This window comes from Myxine glutinosa, chromosome 5 (genome assembly GCF_964187855.1).
Source record: "Myxine glutinosa chromosome 5, kmMyxGlut1.1, whole genome shotgun sequence".
In the NCBI taxonomy this organism is placed as follows: Eukaryota; Metazoa; Chordata; class Myxini; order Myxiniformes; family Myxinidae; genus Myxine; species Myxine glutinosa.
The window spans coordinates 42,549,757-42,566,754 of NC_136265.1; the positions used below are offsets into that span (position 1 = coordinate 42,549,757).

The 16,998-nt window shown below is 47.7% G+C and overlaps 1 protein-coding gene across 1 annotated transcript in view; it reads right to left on the reverse strand.

Annotated features, from left to right (window-relative positions):
- Window positions 1-7,404: 7,404 nt before the first annotated feature.
- The window catches only part of LOC137427617 (troponin T, cardiac muscle isoforms-like), a 30,712-nt gene continuing 21,118 nt past the window's right edge, over window positions 7,405-16,998 (reverse strand). Inside the window, exon 10 of the mRNA XM_068117225.2 lies at window positions 7,405-8,565. Within this exon, the coding sequence (XP_067973326.1) occupies window positions 8,514-8,565 (52 nt within the window). The 3' untranslated portion in view covers window positions 7,405-8,513. The remainder of the gene's footprint in view (window positions 8,566-16,998) is intronic.

Sequence of the window (16,998 nt, forward strand, 5' to 3'; positions counted from 1 at the left end):
GAATCTGAGAATATATGATTCTTCACCATTGAGAGATCGGGCCAAAAACGACATATAGCACGATATTTCAAAAAGTTGTGGATGGATTCGGACGACATTTGGTGGATAGGGTGGGTATGCGACAAGGAAGAATTGATTAATTTTTTGGTGAAGATCCTGATCTGAATCTGAGAATGTATATGATTCTTTACCATTGAGAGATCGGGCCAAAAACGACATATAGCACGATATTTCAAAAAGTTGTGGATGGATTCGGACGAAATTTGGTGGATAGGGTGGGTATGCGACAAGGAAGAATTGATTAATTTTTTGGTGAAGATCCTGATCTGCATCTGAGAATTTATGTGATTCTTCACTATTGAGAGATAGGTCCAAAAACGACATATAGCACGATATTTCAAAAAGTTGTGGATGGATTCGGACGAAATTTGGTGGATAGGGTGGGTATGTGACAAGGAAGAATTGATTAATTTTTTGGTGAAGATTCTGATCTGCATCTGAGAATTTATGTGATTCTTCACCATTGAGAGATATGGCCAAAAACTATATTTCAAAATGTTATGGATGGATTCGGACCAAATTTGGTGGATAGGGTGGGTATGTGACAATGATGAAACAATTGGATTTTGATGAAGATCAGGATCTGGATCCAATAATTTTTCATGTCATTCTTCACAATTGAGAGATAGGGCCAAAAAGGATATATAGCATGATATTTCAAAAAGTCCACCCCCTCCACTGCCACTACCTTTCCGGGGAGACAATTCCATGCATTAACGACTCTCCGACTCAAAGACCTTTGCCTGAATCTTTTGTAGTTTACAATCTTTTTTTAGTTTACAATGTTTGTTTTAGTTTATATTCTTTTTTTAGTTTATATTCTTTTTTTAGTGTACAAATTTTTTAGTTTACAATCCTTTTTAAATTTACAATCTTTTTTTTAGTTTACAATCCTTTTTTTAGTTTACATTCCGTTTTTAGTTTACTGGGTTTTTTAGTTTACAATTTTTTTTGTTAGTTTACAATCCTTTTTTTTAAACAATTCTTTTTTTAGTTTACAGTCTTTTTATTTTCGAATCTTTTTTTTTTAGTTTACAATCTTTTTTATTTACAATTTTTTTTAGTTTACAATATTTTTAGTTTACAATCCTTTTTTCATGTACAATATTTTTAGTTTACAATCCTTTTTTAGTTTAGTCTTTTTTGTTTACAATCTTCTTTTCGTTTACAATCCTATTGGTTCACGAGTTATCAAGTGACCATATATTCGTCGTGTGTGTGTGTGTCTCTCTGTCTGTGTGTCTGTCTGTCTGTCCGCAGCATAACTACCCGATGATATCATCTGATCTTGATGAAACTTGGGTGGGAGGTTGATATCATGATCGAGTTGTGTCCTGCCTCGAGTGGGCGTATTGCGCCCATTGTGGGTGGAGCCACACCCGAAAAAGATGTCTTTTTAGGGGGTAATCGAGTTCAAGCTACATCTTCTCTGAGGGGTTTGGTGGAATCTGACAGGGGTTTCGCTATTTAGTTAGGCCAATGTCAGGTGTCTAGCCCCATGGAGCTCGATGTTTCATTTTTTTTTTCTTTTTTAAAATTTATTTATTTTCATTTCATTTTTCGCCGAATTTTCGGTATTGTGTAGCTAACTAACCTCATAACTGATTATACATTATTTTCTATCTCATTTCAAGGTCAGTAACCTTCGTTTTGACATTTCTGGGCCTGGCCTGTCCGGGCCTGTTTTGGTTATAGTCCGTCCTTTGTCATTGAATACCGCTCGCTCGTGAACCATCGTCGTCTCCTGACTTGTTTTAGTTTACAGTCGTTTTAGTTTCCAATCTTTTTTTTGTTTACAATCTTTTTTTTAGTTTACAATCTTTTTTAAGCTTACAATCTTTTTAAAGTTTACAATCTTTTTTAAGTTTACAATCTTTTTTAAGTTTACAATCTTTTTTAAGTTTACAATCTTTTAGTGTACAATCTGAACCCTGGACAGTCTCAATGGAGCAATGGGCCCCCGAGTTTTACTTAACTACTTGGTGTGATAATCATCAACTGAAGATGATGGTTTCCTTGTCCAAACGTTTCAATATTGTATTATGTGTTTTAAGTAGATTTCAACGCTAGTCTAGTAGGGCTGGCAGGATAACTTAGAGGTAGGTATATGCGTACTCGACTTTGAGAAGTCCAGCTTGAGTTTGAATCCCGACCCAGCTACAAACTCATCCTGTTGCTTCGCATAGATTGCGAAGCATCAATGCGTATGTCATCCCTCGGATGGATTTGAAGACGGGGTCTGCAACAACAACATCGCCGTTGGATGTTAAAGATCCCACAGCATCATTTGTGAAGAGTGGCTGAGTAATCACTGGCCTGATGTTGGCTTAATGGTTAAGATGGCTGCCTTGAGATGTCAAGGTCCTGAGTTTGAGCCCCTTTCGTGCCTTTGAATTAACACCAGCTGGGATGTCATAAGCTTGTCATCAATCCAAAATGAGTACCAGCTGACTGGTTATAGAGGCATTGCATCAGTGGCAGCTACGCCCCCAGAAAGTGATGCAACCAACCACCACAGGATGCACATGAAACCGTCACCACTGACTGTTGGGAAGGTAACCGCAAACCACCGAGCATATCCTTTGCCCAAGAGACTGCGACAGCACCACTGACATTTTGTACAGACTATGGTACATTGATGATATTCTTTAAGGTATCTAGGTTCAGGCAGCAGAACTTTGGCTTACTTTTGTCAAAAACATATATATATATATATATATTTTTTTGGTTTTGTCTCGTCTCCACCACCACAAGCGTAAAGACTTTAAAATCTCCAAACTTCAGATCCATCTAAAAAACCAATAGCTGAACAAGTCGTTTTTAACCACTAGGACAACCTACACATAGTAATATAAGGTTAGAGTTGAGGGAGAGAGAGAGAGACAGAGAGAGATAGGGACACGTGACATTAACCAGGGAATTATGTGGAGGATTCTGTGCACATAGACATCCGAGATTGTAAGAATAATAAGATTCTTGTAGGAGGCTTTTATAGGGCTCTTGGTGTGCAGGAAGAGCACTAAAGAGGAGTTTGTGGTTAATTCAGAAAGGAAACCATATTGGTTATGGGGGATTTTGATTTGCCATGGATAATGGGTTTTTGAGGAATAATAATTAATTAAATGGGTCCAGGAACAGGGAAAGAGCAGAGAAGGAGTTTATTGATTTAGTCATTGACCCAGTTTGTAGAAAAGTTCACGAGGGAGACCACTTTTTAAGTAGTGATCCCAATATGGTGGATGTAGGGCCACATTTGGGGACTAATGACCATAACATAGTGTGTGTATGAATGAATGCTATCAAGCATAAGCAGAAGCTATAAACAATGGGATTAGAGTCTGACTTGGGTCCGCATCAAAATAGAGGCGAGCCAAAGACAATGTGATAAGGATATGGCCAACAATATTAAACACCAGTACGGACTACCTGTCACTACCTGGCTGGGTGAGTTTTTTCCAGTGGTGGTTTCGGGAAGTGTTGGACATTGAAAAGCTATGGTTATTGGCCTCATGGTTGATACCTTTTACCTGCGGGCCGGTGGCAGCACTGCCTGACCCCACGTCCCAATATACACTTTACAGCGCATTTGATAGCCTCAAAACGAATGCCAAGGCCAAGGTGTAGCTTCAAACCTTGGTCAGATTCTGGAGTACCTACATCCAAAATTTGGGGCCTCTTGGTGCTACGGTTTGGCCATGAAAGAGTAACGGACAAACACTCAAACACTTGAAATTACGTATATAGATGCATTTTTTTAAAGTACAAGGCATTCTTTAAGTAAATCTTATTATAATAGAGCAAACGTATATGGTTATGTATGTCGCTATGTTTATATGCGACGAAAACGTCTTCTTCTTCTTCAAATTTAATTACCACCCTCTTATTTAACCCTCTTAATTGCGTTAAGACTGCTGAGACCCCTCAGACCTTTGACGACCCTTTAATTCCCACAAGACCCTTCAGACCACCAAGACCCCTGAAGACCCAAAATACCCTGAAGACCCCAAAACACCCCAAAGACCCAAAACACCCTGAAGACCAAAAATACCCCGAAGACCCAAAAACCCTTAAAGACCAAGAAGAACCAAAAGACTCAAAAGCCCCTGAACACACCAAAGACCCAAAATACCCTGAAGACCCAAAACACCTCAAAGACCCAAAATACACTTAAAGGCCCAGAGGATCCAAAAGACCCTGAAGACCTAAATGGCCCTGAAGACCCAAAACACCATGAAGACCCAAAAGACACCGAAATGGTCAAAGATGCCTACCCCTCTGAAACGACGTGTGGTGAGGCGTGCGGAGCGCTCCGAGTCACGCTAGTAAAATGAATTGAGTCGGTTAAGAGAAGTGTGGGCCTACTTAAGAATAGCAGAGGAGATTGGTTAGTGATGAAAATGAGATGGCAAGCTTCTTATATGGTTATTTTGCCTCAAAATCGGAAGTGGAATTCGCTGGACTTCCTATGTAGGGAAGGCACAGACACTCCATAGGTTTAATAGCACACAAATCCTCAAAAAACCCACCAAGATACAAACTTATAAACCATAAAGTACCTACCAGTAGTTTTTGTAGGATTTCACATGTAATGACACTTTTGGACAAGCTTTTGAACAGTATCTGTGAGCTATAAAACTGACCAACCCAAATAGCACATTTGTCTTCTTCATTAATTGCCACAACTGTGCCCACGTTCTTGTGGGGTTGGCTAGGAGAAGCTTGGCCCAAGTCTTTTATGAACCGGCTGGCCAGGCCTGATGTTCGACGAAGGTTAGGGCAGGAATTTGGCTATTGTCTCTACGTACTCCTTGAGAAGTACACCGTGGGATGTTTATCGTCCACCAACTAATGGCAGCAAACAGGATGCCCGTAACGTCCGTCTGAGGGACGGCACAAACATTGATGAATAACCCAGCCTGTTAAACAACGGGATGACAGTTGATAGTTTGGCCAAGATTCGAACCCAGGCTAGAAAGCTTAGTGACGAGTGGTCCTAGGTATTGGCCATCCTGCCAGCCCAAAATAGCCCTTTTGTAATTATTCTTCTTATTATTTTCAGACAGCGTAACTCAAAACTGGTTTGAGGTCGGGACTTGGTTTAAGCACAAATTTACTGCATTCTATAGTAGGAAAGTCCACGACTCCTCAATTTTCATAACTTGAAAGGATTCCATGAAAAGTAGGCATAACTGCATGTAGAGTAGGCATCCATGGACCTCCTGCTTAGAGCGCCCTGCATTAGAGGAACCTCTGACACGACAACTGGAGTCAGGAGTGGATATCGGACTCTGTTTTGAATCTCTCGACATCTGGTGCTCAGGATTGGAATATTAGGAACTCTAAATTTGGTTGGTATCAGGAGTGTGGGATTCGCCCCGATATCCCCCAAAGGAAATTAGGAAAACTTCAAATCCGCGCACAAAAGCATGTTGTGCAAATGTGAAATGTTTTATTTTCAAATTGAGCGTGACCGGGAAAAAAAAAATTGGACAAACTTCCAGACGTCCACAAAATGGCAGATCATGGCCAACACGTGCTGGGAGTCCACCCAGGGTGGGGCCTCGGGGAGGGAGGAAGAGAATACGTTTGAAACTTCCCCTACTCATGACGTCAGTCGGAGCACCTCACGTAGGGGTTCCGAGAATTCCAATCGGGAGACTGCGGCGACGACATTCCACGTTGCATTCCAGGAAAGTACAGCACAATTTGAGGCACAAATGAAGAAAGGGGCAAGTACCAGAGGATCGGAGAGTAGCAAAGGTAACTTCGTTATTTGATAAAGGATGCAGATATGAATTGTGGAACTACGGACCTGTTAGCTTGACTTCTGTTGTGCGAAAGGTGTTGGAGACGTTAATTTAGGAACGGACAGAGAACGGACAGAACACTGATCAGTCGCGGCAACTCGGGCGACTCGGGAGACCAAAAAATGGCTTGCGCTCTCACCAGGGCGACGTCTACGCCAGGGCGATGATATTCATCACTACTCCTTTCGCTACATTTTTTACATATTTTTGCATGTATTTATTTTAATGCAATTAAATATAAATTCAATGCAATTTAAATATACGCTCACATGTAGGTAGGGGCTTCTTGATCTCCTCGAAGATGTTCTGCATATCAACAAGGAAGGTTTCAACCGCTGCTTTCTTGTATTGGTTATCTTTGTATCTTGCATACGATTTATCGTAAAATTCCGGATGATCCTCACAGAAGTCAGCCATTGCCTCTTGATGCCCCTCTTTCCAATCATATTGTTTTCTAGTCGGATCGCCGCTGGAACCATGTTCCTCATCTTCTCTAGCATCAACTGCTGCCTCAGCATCCACAAACTGCGCTGAAGCTGCTACAACTGCTTCATCCTCCTTCTTCTTGCCCTTCCGGCCCCCACTGCCCTTGGGTGGCATGGTGGAAGGACAGTACTACTCTGGAGTTGGAGCTGTCCCCTGGCAAGACAAGATGGTGGGGCCTCTTCCAAGGCAGTACAAGGAGCAGCAGCAGTAGCAGGAACAAGTACAAAACGATGAAGACCTTGACCGGATCCTGTACCTGACTTGGACCAGGAGTGAAGGCGTCTCGATGATGCCAGCACGCGCTCAGTCACGTGGTCTCTAAAGTGGGTCAAGCAGCGTCGCGGAGACGTCGCCGCATCGTCGCCGCAACGTCTCCTCAGTCTCCTTGGTCTCCAGCAGGTCGCGGAGACGTCACGGAGACGTCGCGGAGACGTCTCCCCAGTCGCGGACAAAATTAGTCTCCGCAACGTCGCCGAAAAATCGAACATGTTTGAATTTCCCGCGACTTCCCGGAGACCCGGCTAGTCTCCAGGAGACGTCGCGGAGACTCGAGTCGCCACCAGGTCGCCACCTAGTCTCCAGGCCAATGAGATAGGCCCTTTAGGTGAGGGGTTGTGGGGTGCCCTGTACAGTAGCTATAACTGGATTGCAAATTGGCTTAGTGATCGGAAGTCCAGAGTGGCTGTGAGTGGGAGGATGTCTGGCTGAGAAGAATTAGTGGGGCCCTCAGAGACCAGAACTAGGACCATTATTTACCCCCCCCCGTTGGACTGGGTCCGAAGCAGGAGCTTATGGATTGGGTCTCGTCCATCCATCCGTCCGTGCGTCCACAACCATATCTCAGAGATGTATGGACCAATTTTATTCATACTTGGCACAAAGACAATACATGACGGTTTACATCATTGTTTCGCGATGTGATAAAAAAAAATGGCCGACTGGCGGCCATTTCAGTTTTTTAAAACCCGATGTTGAATACGGCCTCAACCATTTCTTGGACATGTATTTACCGATCTTGTTCAAGCGTTGCACACAGATAAAGAATGATGGCTTACATATGCACGTCATTTATTTTCAAGATCAGATCCAATATGGCCGACAGGTGGCCATTTTTGTTATTTAAACAAGTGCACAACCATTTCTCGATATGCATGGTCGGATTTTGTTCAAACTTGGCACAAAGACAATACATGAGAGTACACAAATGCAGAAGATTTTGTTTTGTAATCCGACCAAAAATGGCCGACTGACAGCCTTTAACTCCGTACAGCAAAATGACCCAAGCCACAGGGAATATGATATTTTATGTCTTTTTCTTCTTGTTATTCATAATTTACATTAATGATTTGCACAGTTGAGGAACCTGGGTAGGGTTCTAAACAGTAAAGGGCCTACCTAGTGTAGAGTTTCTTGTTTGCTTTATGCAGCTTTCTTTGACTGGAAGAGCATGGGAGTTAATTATGAAAATCCTAACCACCTTGGGCAATTCATTTGGTGAGAGCCGATTGGTTATTCCCTCCAATTGTGTGAGAGAAGTGATTGGGTCTCTTCATATATATCGTTTGGAGGGGTTTTTCACCGACCCTCATGTATCTGAATCGGCACAGCCGAGGGGATCAAAATGACACTGCGTGATGTGATTGGTGTCATGTTATATATCACGCGCAATCACGACACTACGTTATATGTCACTGCATCACAATCGATTGCAGTACGCACATGTTTATTACTACGGTACATAACTAACAACTCGTCTTGAAGCGTACCGCACACTAAAACTCTCTGTGTTCTTTTCAATGAAAGTATTGGCAAAGCAAATCGTTCCGCAAGTCAATTGTAGATCAAATCCAATGCTCTGCTATTAAATCCGCCTCCAAAAAACAGAGTAATCAAACCAAACAATTCACAGCAGGCTCAAAAATAAATTATCAAATTATATGGTTCGTATATTTTGTAATCAAATTTTACAGTTGCTATCATCAAACATTATTTTATGATAATGCCATCATTGTATGACGATTCGTGTTCATAAATTGTTGTTCACCGGTTGACCGTCATGGGGAAATTGTAATTATTATTGATTCTGAGTACATTGGCTTTGGGTGACGCCATCTTTAAAACCTTTGCTGGGTCTTTGGGGGATGATCCTGATCTGATGCTTCACTTCCACCTTCTGATCACCTTGCCCTTGGCAGCACGGGCCCCTTTGACACTGCCATGAGAAACAAAGGTAACGGATTAGAAACTTGAAGCTTCACTTTTGTCCTTGAGTTGTACCAGATGATGTGGAAAGCAACCTGAACCTCCTCGTAAGACGCAACGGCGAGAAACAAAAGCGGACACAGGTGAGTTATATGCGCGGCCATATATAATAAGTTACAACCTCCAAACTCGGAATACAAATACAACTTTGTGCCGGTGGAGGGTGTGGGGGGAGGTAACATAGGCTATGTGGCCGCGGCCTCACGCAGGATTGTGGGGGGGCCGTGGGGAGAGTAAATTATCTGGATAAATTTGTCCCATGTAGTGCCATCTGGAGGGGCTGGCAGAGGGGATTGTAGTTTCCTTTTTTATCGGGTCAACGCAGAGGTTAAAGAAATCTTCGCACGGGTAAATTTGTCCTTCTTCCCTCCCCCTTCCCCCTTCTTTCCCCTTTCCCCCTCCCTCCTTCCCTCCCCAATCCAAAATTCTACCCTCTGCCTTCCCCCTTTCCCCTCTCTCCCCTCCCCCTTCCCCTTTATCTCCCCTTCCCCTTTGTCCCCCTCCCCTACCTTTGCCCCCTTCCCCTCCTCCCCTCCCCCTTCCCCCCCATCACCTCCCCATATCCCCTCCCCCTACCACTATTCCTCACCCCTCCCCACCCCCCACCCCCCCTCCCACCCCCCACTCCTGGGAAATGCTGGGTACTTCAGCTCTTTTTATTATGTAACTACAAGGGTGGGTTTCGGAAACTGAAAAAACACAAGGATGGAGGATAGGAAAGACCAAGGAAGTTTTGGGAGAGAAGGGAAATAATTTTGGGTGTGGGTAGTTGTAAGGGGAGCGACAGGGCATGTATGGAGCATCAAAAGGGGCGTGGGAAGTGGAAACCCGCCATCTTTGCCTGATGATAAAAAGATTTCCACTTATTATACAAGCATAAATGGTGGAACGTTTTTCACACATACTCTCTTTCTATCCCCTCCCCAACTACGTTCCCCCCTTCTCCCTACCTCCCTTTTCTCTGCACCCACGTTATCCCTCACCTTCCCTGATACATGTGTGAGTATGATACTGTAGCGGTTACCGCTGGATGCACACAATCGCCTTGCACCGGCCAGAACACGGCCAGACGCGCCTCTCCCGGGCATGCCCGGACTCACTGTTCCCGGGCACGCCCGAACCTCCCGGGCACGCCCGGTCTCGTCTTTCCCGGGCATGCCCGCTCTCGCCTTTCCAGGGCTCGCCCAGAGCGTCCGGGCATGCCCGCTATCGCCTTTCCAGTGCTCGTCCAGAGCGCCCGGGCACGCCAGCCTCGACTTGCCAGGCCGCAGCCAAACACGCCCGGGCAGGTCCAGACTCGCCTTTCCAAGACTCGCCCTTGACACCCAGGCATGCCCGGTATAGCTTTTGCCGGGCAAACTTCCCGACATAAATGTGTATATATATTGCTGCCCGATAAACGGGCTTTTGTCAGAATACCTGAGCTGTTTTGTTTCAATAAAGCAACTCGGACGAATTCCGTCTTTGGTCGCGTCAATTCTTTCGACTCGCGTTGGAGCGCAGCTCCTTCATTGGTGACCTACCGACATGGACACGGCAGTGACTCTTAAACTGCCTACCTTCTGGGAGGCTCACGCGGCTGTTTGGTTCGCCCAGGCGGACTCCCAGTTCGCCCTGCGAGGCATCACCGCGGACGACACCCGCTTCCACCACGTCGTGGCAGCGCTCGGTTTCGCCACCGCGGCCCGCGCCCTGAGCCTCCTCGAGCAGCCGCCGGCTGCCGACAAGTATGACGTGCTGAAGACGCTCCTCCTCGACGCTTTCGCCCTCTCACCGGCGGCACGCGCACGGCGCCTGCTCGACCTGCCCGAGCTCGGCGACACGCGCCCGTCCGAGCGCATGGACTATATGCTCTCGTTGCTCGGTGAGCACTCTCCGGATTTTCTGTTCCGCGAGTTGTTCCTTCGCCAGCTGCCTCACCCGGTACGCCTCGCCCTGGCTGGCACGTCGATCACCGATCCCCGCGCCCTCGCCAGGGAAGCCGATAAGATCTCCTCGGCGGGCCAACACATCGGCGCGGCTACCTGGAGCCTGCCGCCGTCCGAGGCGACGCCCACGACGCCCGAGCGCCCTGCGCGGTTGGAGGCTGAACTGCCGGTGAAACTGGCGGCCGCCACGCTGCACCGACCGCTTCCGACACGACGGCCGGGGCCTCCACCTGACCAGGCGTGGTGTTATTACCACGCCAGGTTCGGACACAAGGCTCGGACGTGCCGACCCCCGTGCACTTTCGGCAAGTCGGGAAATGGCCGGCCCGGCGTTCATTCCCAGCCATGAGCGCCGGCCACTCGGGCAACTTGCTTTTTATTCGGGACAAAGCGTCCGGGCGGCGTTTCCTTTGTGACACTGGCGCCCAACTGAGCGTCATACCCGCCTCCGAGCAGGACAGGCGGGACGCCGTTTGCCGCCCCTCTTTGGTCGCTGCTAATGGCTCGGCCATACGCACTTTCGGCCCGCGCAACGTCACCCTCTGCTTCGGCAGCCAGCGCTTTCAGTGGACCTTTGTGACCGCCTGCGTCCCCATGGCTTTGCTGCGCGCCGACTTCCTCTGTGCGCACGGGCTGCTGGTCGACGTCGAACGTCGTCGACGTCGAACGTCGTCGCCTTGTCAACGCCGAGACCTTCAGCTCCCTGGTGTGCACGATGAGCAGCTCCGCGCCGACCGAACTGGCGTGCGCCCTCCCGACGGCGAACGAGTTCGCTCGCCTGCTCGCGGAATTCCCGGCCCTCACACGGCCGACGTTTTCGGCCGTCGCAGTGCGGCATGGGATCGAGCACCACATACCCACTACGGGCCCGCCGGTCTACGCCAGGGCCCGTCGCCTCGACCCGGCCAAGCTCGCCGTGGCAAAGGCCGAGTTCGACGCGTTGGAGCACCTCGGCATCGTGCGGCGCTCCAATAGCGCGTGGGCCTCACCACTGCACATCGTGCCAAAGCCGGGGGGCGGATGGCGCCAGTGTGGCGACAACCGCCGCCTCAACGACGCTACCACCCCCGACAAGTACCCGATCCCGCACATCCAGGACTTTTCCGCCCGTTTGGCGGGACGGGTCATATTTTCCAAAATTGACCTGATACGGGGATACCACCAGGTACCTGTCCGGGCGGCCGACGTCCCGAAGACGGCCGTCATCACGCCGTTCGGCCTGTTCGAAATTTTTGAGGATGCCGTTTGGCCTCAAGAACGCGGCCCAGGCGTTCCAGCGCTTAATGGACGGCGTGCTGCGCGACCTGCCATTTATTTTCGTCTATCTGGACGACATCCTCGTCACCAGCACGTCCCGCGCCGAGCACCTCCTCCACCTCCGAACACTGTTCGGTCGCCTCAGCGAGCACGGCTTAATTGTCAACCTGGCCAAATGCCACTTCGGCACGACGACCGTTGACTTTTTGGGCCACCGCATCACTTGGCCAGCACGAACGCGGTCCACCTCGGCGTGGACTTCGCGCTCATGGCGGCCGACCAGACCACCGACACCTCGGTGCAGGCCCTCCGGGCGGCGGACACGGGCCTCCGCCTGGCCGACATCCCCTTCGCGGGCACCGTCCTGCTCTGCGACGTCTCCCAGGGCCAGCCTCGCCCCATCGTGCCCTTTTCCTGGCAGCGCCGCATCTTCGCCTCCATCCACGGCCTTTCTCACCCGGGCCGGAAAGCTTCTCAGAAGCTGGTGTCGGCGCGTTTCGTCTGGCACGGCCTTCGACGGAACGTCCGCGACTGGGCCAACGCCTGCACGGCCTGCCAGCGGGCCAAGGTCCACCGCCACACCCAGGCCCCGCTGGCACCTTTCACCGTGCCTGCACGGCGTTTCGACCACGTCCACGTGGACCTGGTGGGTCCCCTGCCCCCATCGCGGGGGTTCACCCACCTGCTCACCATGGTGGACAGGACCACCAGGTGGCCGGAGGCCGTGCCCCTCACCTCCACCACCACCGCCGACGTGGCGCAGGCGTTCATCGCCACCTGGGTCGCGCGCTTCGGCGCACCGGCGGACATCTCGTCCGACCGCGGCCCACAGTTCACGTCCGAACTTTGGGGCACGGTCGCCCGCTCGTTGGGGGTCACGCTGCACCGCACCACGGCCTACCACCCCCAAGCCAACGGGTTGTGCGAGCGGTTTCACTGCTCCATGAAGGCCGCACTCATGGCCGGCCTTCAGGACGACGGTTGGACTGACCGGCTGCCGTGGGTCCTTTTGGGCCTCCGCACGGCCCCCAAGGAGGACCTCCGGGCGTCCGCCGCCGAGCTCGTCTACGGCCAGCCGCTCCGCGTCCCGGGCGAGTTCGTGCCCGACGCTACCAGTCCCTGGTCCGCCGCACACCAGCGCTCGGACCTCCAGGAGGCCGCCCGCCGATTTGCCCCCGTGCCAACGTCCTGCCACGGTGGCCCCCAGTCCTACGTCCCCCCGGCGCTTCGCACAGTGGAGTACGTCTTTGTGCGTCATGACGCGCACCGGGGGCCACTCCGGCCGCCGTACGACGGGCCCTTCCGGGTCCTGCGACGGGGCGACAAGTCCTTTGTCGTCGACGTTGGCGGCCGGTCGGACCGGATCTCTGTGGACCGCCTCAAACCGGCGCACATGGACGTCGACCGACCACCACGGTTGGCCCTTCCTCCGCGGCGAGGCCGCCCCCTGTCCACAGTTCCCCCCGCTCGACCACCCACCACCACGTCGGACCCCTCCCCACGACCCTCCAGGGGTCGCTTCAGCCGGGTCATCCGGACCCCCCTTAAATTGACCCTGCCAGTGCAGGTCGATTCTGGAGGGGCGTGTGTAGCGGTTACCGCTGGATGCACACAATCGCCTTGCACCGGCCAGAACACGGCCAGACACGCCTCTCCCGGGCATGCCCGGACTCACTGTTCCCGGGCACGCCCGAACCTCCCGGGCACGCCCGGTCTCGTCTTTCCCGGGCATGCCCGCTCTCGCCTTTCCAGGGCTCACCCAGAGCGTCCGGGCATGCCCGCTATCGTCTTTCCAGCGCTCGCCCAGAGCGTCCGGGCATGCCCGCTATCGCCTTTCCAGGGCTCGCCCAGAGCGTCCGGGCATGCCCGCTATCGCCTTTCCAGGGCTCGCCCAGAGCGTCCGGGCATGCCCGCTCTCGCCTTTCCAGTACTCGTCCAGAGCGCCCGGGCACGCCCAGCCTCGACTTGCCAGGCCGCAGCCAAACACGCCCGGGCAGGTCCAGACTCGCCTTTCCAAGACTCGCCCTTGACACCCGGGCATGCCCGGTATAGCTTTTGCCGGGCAAACTTCCCGACATAAATGTGGATATATATTGCTGCCCGATAAACGGGCTTTTGTCAGAATACCTGAGCTGTTTTGTTTCAATAAAGCAACTCGGACGAATTCCGTCTTTGGTCGCGTCAATTCTTTCGACTCGCGTTGGAGCGCAGCTCCTTCAATACATCACATAGTACCCTTGGTAAGCTAGCACAGCACACAACAGTCGGCCATTTTGTTGAAAAGCATTTCTTCAAACTTATTATCGTCGTTGTTAGTATCATAACGTTTTTAAACAATACTAAGGCTCACGGTGTTGTTCATAAATTTGAAGATTTTCAGACATTTAACACTTGTTAAATGCCTCTGATACCTGGTTTTTCGAACCAGAGACTGGAATATAAAACGAGTTTTCCTACAAGAAATTTCCAAGCAGGAGGCCTTTCGGTCCGTCAGAGCCTGTGCTATGATTGCCATCCTACGGTTGTTTGTAGGTGTTCTATCTTTTGAAATGCTGGATATTAAGCAAGGAAGCAGCACATACCATTTTTAAAGTGTAATTTGGTTTGATACTGACGGGGTCGGGTTTGAACCTTTGACGTGGCCCTCCAAGGTTCGGAGCGGACGCTCTAACCATTACAGTGTAATGGAGTCATGGAGAAGTGGATATTGATGGATGATATGAGCAGATTTAGGTTATTTACACTACACACGGGATGTATTTGAAGGACAAGGCAAATCTATCAATGCCGACTGTAACTCTTCCGTCAAGTCTGCACTTCCACAATCCCTCTTGCGAGCAATATGATCTGGTGAGAGAAATCCACAAGATGCAACCTGAAATAAAATCCACATGATGCAACCTGAAATAAAATCCACATGATGCAACCTGAAATAAAATCCATATGTTGCAACCTGAAATAAAATCCATATGTTGCAACCTGAAATAAAATCCACATGATGCAACCTGAAATAAAATCCACATGATGCAACCTGAAATAAAATCCACATGATGCAACCTGAAATAAAATCCGCATGATGCAACCTGAAATAAAATCCACATGATGCAACCTGAAATAAAATCCACATGATGCAACCTGAAATAAAATCCACATGATGCAACCTGAAATAAAATCCACATGATGCAACCTGAAATAAAATCCACATGATGCAACCTGAAATAAAATCCACATGATGCAACCTGAAATAAAATCCACATGATGCAACCTGAAATAAAATCCACATGATGCAACCTGAAATAAAATCCACATGATGCAACCTCTAATAAAATCCACAAGATGCAACCTGTAATAAAATCCACAAGATGCAACCTGAAATAAAATACACAAGATGCAACCTGAAATAAAATCCACATGATGCAACCTGAAATAAAATCCACATGATGCAACCTGAAATAAAATCCACATGATGCAACCTGAAATAAAATCCACATGATGCAACCTGAAATAAAATCCACATGATGCAACCTGAAATAAAATCCACATGATGCAACCTGAAATAAAATCCACATGATGCAACCTGAAATAAAATCCACATGATGCAACCTGAAATAAAATACACACGATGCAATCTGAAATAAAATCCACATGATGCAACCTGTAATAAAATACACACGATGCAACCTGTAATAAAATCCACACGATGCAACCTGAAATAAAATCCACATGATGCAACCTGAAATAAAATACACATGATGCAACCTGAAATAAAATACACATGATGCAACCTGAAATAAAATACACATTATGCGACCTGCAATAAAATACACATGATGCAACCTGAAATAGAATACACATGATGCAACCTCAAATAAAATCCACAAGATGCAACCTGTAATAAAATACACATGATGCGACCTGAAATAAAATCCACATGATGTGACCTGAAATAAAATCCACATGATGTGACCTGAAATAAAATCCACATGATGCAACCTGTAATAAAATACACAAGATGCAACCTGAAATAAAATCCACATGATGCGACCTGAAATAAAATCCACATGATGCAACCTGTAATAAAATCCACATGATGCAACCTGTAATAAAATTCACAAGATGCGACCTGAAATAAAATTCACATGATGCGACCTGAAATAAAATCCACATGATGCAACCTGAAATAAAATACACATGATGCAACCTGTAATAAAATACACATTATGCAACCTGTAAAAAAATCCACATGATGCAACCTGAAATAAAATACACATGATGCAACCTGAAATAAAATACACATGATGCAACCTAAAATAAAATACACATGATGCAACCTAAAATAAAATACACATGATGCAACCTGAAATAAAATACACATGATGCAAACTGAAATAAAATACACATGATGCAACCTGAAATAAAATACACATGATGCAACCTGAAATAAAATACACATGATGCAACCTGAAATAAAATCCACAAGATGCAACCTGTAATAAAATCCACATGATGCGACCTGAAATAAAATCCACATGATGTGACCTGAAATAAAATCCACATGATGTGACCTGAAATAAAATCCACATGATGCAACCTGAAATAAAACACACATGATGCAACCTGAAATAAAATACACATGATGCAACCTGTAATAAAATACACAAGATGCAACCTGTAATAAAATCCAGATGATGCAACCTGAAATAAAATACACATAATGCAACCTGTAATAAAATACACAAGATGCAACCTGAAATAAAATTCACATGATGCAACCTGAAATAAAATACACAAGATGCAACCTATAATAAAATCCACATGATGCGACCTGAAATAAAATCCACATGATGCAACCTGAAATAAAATCCACAAGATGCAACCTGAAATAAAACCCACAAGATGCAACCTGAAATAAAATCCACATGTTGCAACCTGAAATAAAATACACAGGATGCAACCTGTAATAAAATACACAAGATGCAACCTGTAATAAAATCCACATGATGTAACCTGAAATAAAATACACATGATGCAACCTGTAATAAAATACACAAGATGCAACCTGAAATAAAATACACATGATGCAACCTGAAATAAAATACACAAGATGCAACCTGTAATAAAATCCACATGATGCGACCTGAAATAAAATCCACAAGATGCAACCTGAAATAAAATACACATGATGCAACCTGTAATAA